The 5,397-nt window shown below is 44.9% G+C and overlaps 1 protein-coding gene across 1 annotated transcript in view; it reads left to right on the forward strand.

Annotated features, from left to right (window-relative positions):
- The first annotated feature begins 1,575 nt into the window (after positions 1-1,575).
- The window catches only part of LMBRD1 (LMBR1 domain containing 1), a 99,769-nt gene continuing 95,947 nt past the window's right edge, over positions 1,576-5,397 (forward strand). Inside the window, exon 1 of the mRNA XM_009333247.1 lies at positions 1,576-1,648. Coding sequence (XP_009331522.1) covers positions 1,576-1,648 — 73 coding nt within the window. The remainder of the gene's footprint in view (positions 1,649-5,397) is intronic.

Genomic DNA, 5,397 nt, shown 5'->3' on the forward strand with positions numbered 1-5,397 from the left:
ATAAAGATTTTATTTTATAAACAGTACAAATTTAAAATTTATTTTAAATTTTCTTTCTTTATAACATAAAATTTGTGCTATCCTTTTTTTTTGGCACTGTGCAACTGTCTTGCCTGGCAAAGCGAGGATGGTATTTAGGGAAGGCTACTGATACAATTCTTTATTTTTCCACGCTACGACTGCTACCGTCACAATGCATGTCAGGTTTTTGGTTTTTTTTTTGAGGAATATGGTAACAGCATTCTCTTCAGATTCACTCATTCTATTTTCATTCACACATTCTCTCAATGATCTGTAAAAGTTCCTAATTTTTTTTTTTAGTATGTGCAATGAGAATTTTTAAAGAGTCTGTTAATTATTAGCTTGCAGTTATCAACCCTAGCTACAAACATGTCCAACAAAACCTTTTCAGAAATCATTTCACTTTTTGTACTATTCTCACCCTGTGACCCCGTACACGATGCCCTACACAAGTACTTCTATCCACTGCCACTCTTTAGCACGTTCACAGATCTTGCTGCACATCGTGGCATCTTGATGACAAGCTTTTACTTGCAAGAGCAAAGAAGCGTGAAAGAGGACAAGACAAATCTCTGAGTCTAGGCAGGAAAAGAGGCACATCCACTACTGGAGCGCAGGGGAGAACAGCACCACAGGGACAACTACTAGGCTCATTTTATAAGCCACACTAGCTTAACCTGGCTGTTGGAAACACAGCACCGGTGTACACCACTGCAGCCAAGACTAGATCTACCGATCATGAGGATCCTAAGCACTCACGTGACACCACGCTATCTTTCAGCTGGGAGGTGAGCAGTATGAATGAGGCCACTTCACTAGCTGGCCCATACCACAAGCCTCCCTACCTTCTCTCAAGCAATAACTCTCTGCGAAAAATACACCTGTGCTTCTGGACTCCTCTTCTATTTGTGCAGAGCAGAGATGTTTCTTCTGCACTGGTGACTAATTGCCTCATCTCTTATACCTTGACCCATAGTGACTCATTAATTAGTCTTAATGACCAATGTGCCTTATGGAGTTTTGTTCTGTGGTTGTTCATTTTCACCCCATGACATAACAACACAGTTGAGTAAAGCACAGGTAGACTTGGGGCACTACAAACAGTAGCTGGCCTAGAAGTTGTCTACAGTGACTTTGAAAGACAAACATAGCCCTGGTATGCCAAGAAACGTCTAACCAACGTATCCTCAAGGGCAGTCCTGTCAACAGACATTGTGAATACTCAGAAATCTGACCTCAAATTTATCCGTGAGCACCCTCTTACAGACAGAGCTATGTGAATACAGCCATGAAAAACGTTAGTCTTAGGTTCCCCAGGAATACTAAACAAAGGATGAAATTTCTGTCTCCAAAAGATATCACAAAAGTCAACACATCAGCTGAACACCATTTTTAAGACTGAAGTTTATAGGACCTATGTTGGCACAAGGCACAGGAGAAAGGTCACTATTTGAATAATTAAAAAAATACTAACTTTGCTATTAACCTGTGGAGTTTTTTACATTTTTTCACGTGTTTGACACCTGAAAAAATGTGTCATTTTTTTGAAACGGAATGGTAGACTGCACTAAAGCCAAGCACTCTGAAGAGATGAGCATGATTGTGCGTCATGATGTCCCACCCAACAGTAAAAAAAATTGAAGTTGATCCTCTGAATTCTGTTTGTAGATCATTCTTCAGATAAAGATCTGCTGATTTTATTAGAATAAGAGATAAAATGCTTTGCATTTATAAACTCTGAATTTTAGTGAATAAAGAAAAAACATGCAGATAGCTAGTGGTAACATGGCATTGAACTTCCATTTTCCCTACAAAAACCTACACTGTACATAAAACCATTACTTCCACTCTGACAAAAACTGAAGTTCTTCCTTTAAATTATGAATTACAGTAATCATTTTACACACAGGGACATGAAAAATTTTGCACTGAAACCTTGAAAACCTTGCCTGTTACCCAGTTAAGACTAGGTTAGCAATCATATTTACCAAACAGGAATGGATCTGACAGAGCAGCGCTAATTTCTTCAAAATTACCATTTAGCGCAAAAATATAGGAAGATTTTAACAAAAGACTCAAAGATTGTATTTTTCTGTTAGTGGGAAATATATAATTTTGGGGTTTTTTTTGTGGGGGGTTTTATTTTTACTGTTTGTTAAACTACATAGACTCTTAACTGTTTAGAATGGAAAAGATTTTTTGATCATGCTGAAATTACTCTTACAGCTTATTTACTAAAACAAGTTAAATATTTATGTAACCATTTCAGTCAAAACCAAAAGATTTGTGGTAGGATATAACTTTAGCATTTTTTTTTTTTTTTACAGCAGCCTTAATTCTTAACTAGTTACAGGTCTCTGATGTTTGGCATTTCAATATTTTGTTGATAAAGGTATGCAGTGCTGTACAAAACATAAAAACTTTATATACTCCAAGAGCAAATTACTTCCCTTCCCACTTGGGAATAGTTTATTTTTAATGCTGTTTTTAAGTTTTTAATTCTTCATGGGTTCTAGGGCAATTTTGAATTATAACATACATATTTAATAGTAATGTCATCCAGGGAAATATTTTCTGGGGTAGAGATAATACATACACATTAGTAGTAATACATACAAAAAAAAATATCTAAGAGGACATACACGATACAGTTAGCTGCTGACTGACCTATAACTAATTATATAGGCTGCTCTTCTCATCAAACTACAAGCCCACCTGCATTGCCATGAACTGCCCTTCACCTGGCTCATGAGCACCACAGCCACCTGCCTGCTGCCTGTGCCCTCACACCAAACAGAAACCCAGCACAAGCATCTGCCCCTCCAGAATGAGCCTCCCAAACACCACCACTTCTCCACCAGCAGGCCCTTTCTTGCAACGCTACAAGCTCACCTAAAAACCGCACCCATGACCAACCATCCAAGCAGCTTGTGAATAACCCCTGCACTCTGCTTCCACCTGCACTGCCCTCACAGAAAGTTAACACATGGTACAGGTATTTGCCCGTAAAAGCAGCATTTCCCCTCTGTATTGGGTTTGCGTGGCAAGGTTTTGGTAGCAGAGGAGCTACAGGGGTTGCTTACGTTAGAAGCTGTTAGAAGCTTCCCCTATGTCTGATAGAGCCAATGCCAGCCGGCTCCAAGATGGACCTGCTGCTGGCCAAAGCTGAGCCCATCAGCAGCAGTGGTAGCACCTCTGGGATATCATATTTAAAAAGGGGGGAAAAAAACTGTGCAACTGCAGTGAAGAGAGGAGTGAGAATATGTGAGAGAAACAACTCTGCAGACACCAAGGTCAGTGAAGAAGGAGGGGGAGGAGGTGCTCCAGGCACCAGAGCAGAGATTCCCCTGCCACCTGTGCTGAAGACCATGGTGAGGCAGGCTGTCTCCCTGCAGCCCATGAAGGTTCATGGTGGAGCAGATATCCACCTGCAGCCCATGGAGGGCCCCACGCCTGAGCAGGTGGATGTGTCCAAAGGAGGCTGTGAGCCCCTATGGGAAGCCTGTGCTGAAGCAGGCTCCTGGCAGGACCTGTGGACCCATGGAGAGAGAGAAGCCCACACTGGAGCACGTTTGCTGGCAGGACTTGTGATCCTGTGGGGGACCCACGCTGGAGCAGTTTGTTTCTGAAGGACTGCACCCCATGGAAAGGACCCACGCTGGAGCAGTTTATGAAGAACTGCAGCCTGTGGGAAGGACTCACATTGGAGAAGTTCGTGGAGGACTGTCTCCTGTGGGAGGGACCCGACGCTGGAGCAGGGGAAGAGTGTGAGGAGTCATCTCCCTGAGGAGGAAGGAGCAGCAGAGACAGTGTGTGATGAACTGACCGTAACCCCCATTCCCCATCTCCCTGTGCCGCTGAGGGGGAGGAGGTAGAGAAAATCAGGAGCAAAGTTAAGCCCGGGAAGAAGGGAGGGGTGGGGGGAAGGTGTTTTTAAGATTTGGTTTTATGTCTCATTACCCTACTCTGATTTCATTGGTAATAAATTAAACTAGTTTCCCCCGAGTCAAGTCTGTTTTGCCCATGATGATAATTGTTGAGTGATCTCCCTGTCCTTATCTTGACCCACAAGCTTTTTGTTATATTTTCTTTCCCCTGTCCAGCTGAGGAGGGGAGTGATAGAGCAGCTTTGGTGGGCACCTGGCATCCAGCCAGGATCAACCTACCTCACCCTCCACGAGCCAGCATACCCCCTGCAGGTACTACCTGCAAGGTTTACAAGCTCTCCAGAACCCTCCCCAGCTCCATTATCACTTGGCTCATGAATGCTGCCACATGCCAGTGCCCTCCACACCGCTCTGACAACAAACAGAGAAGTACAGCATGTGTCTACTACTCTGAGGGGAAGCTTCCAATTCTCCTGTCCTCCCAAACACAGGTCTCTTCTTTGCAAAGCTGCAAGCCTATCTGAACTCCTGCTGCCCCCAACCACCCCACGCATAGCTTGTGAGTGCCGTCACACTTTCACAGTAAATTGAAGCCCAACAAGAACGTCAGCCAGTTCATGGCAAAGCTGTTCCATCACACACACCACCAGATACCTTCTCCTGAGAGAACAAATCCACCTGAGCACATACCTCAGATGCCCCAGATATAGCTCACAAGCACCACCACACACTACTGTCTCATATATAGCCCTCATAATAAATTAAGGCTCAGCAAAGGCAAAAAACAGTCTGGGGTAAGGCTCTCACAACCCCATCACCAACAGATCCCTTCTCTCAAGGCTATGAGCCCATGAGAAGTCCCACCTCTCACCTGACCTCACACTTAGTTCATGAGCATTGCTGCCAGCACAAGCTCCTGTCACCCACACTGGCCTCACAGCAACTGGAAGCTTCCCACTCCAGGGCCAAGCTCCCCTTGCCCCAATGGTCTCTTCTCACAAGGCTACAAAACAGCCTGAATCTCAACAACCTCTTACTTCGCTCATGAGTACCTTTGCTCTCACAGAAAATGGAAACATAGTAAAGGTATCTACTGCTTCAGGATGAGAATGTGGCCGCCCCTGCACCCTGGCAGGTCCCCTCCTGCAGCTCTGTGAGCCCCCTGTACTGAGGCTGATGAGCTAACAAAGCTCACGCACATTTTCACCCCAAGCCGCCTGCACACCGAAGAGAAACCCAGCACAGCACTCCGTGTCCCAATCTACCCCCTCGAGCACTCCTGCAGACTCCTTTGCACCTGACCTGCATGAAGCACTCACAGCAAATTAAAGACTAAGACAGGCGTCAGCACCTTTAAGATGAGCCTCTCCCATTCCCCGTGCCACCAAACCCACGCTCTCAAGGCTACGAGCTCCCCCGAGCAACACCTAACCCCACACCGACTCCCCCCCCAGGGCCGCCCGCACACCGGCCATCAGTGTCCCCCGTT

This window comes from Pygoscelis adeliae, unplaced genomic scaffold, assembly GCF_000699105.1.
Source record: "Pygoscelis adeliae isolate BGI_AS28 unplaced genomic scaffold, ASM69910v1 Scaffold57, whole genome shotgun sequence".
Classification (NCBI taxonomy): domain Eukaryota; kingdom Metazoa; phylum Chordata; class Aves; order Sphenisciformes; family Spheniscidae; genus Pygoscelis; species Pygoscelis adeliae.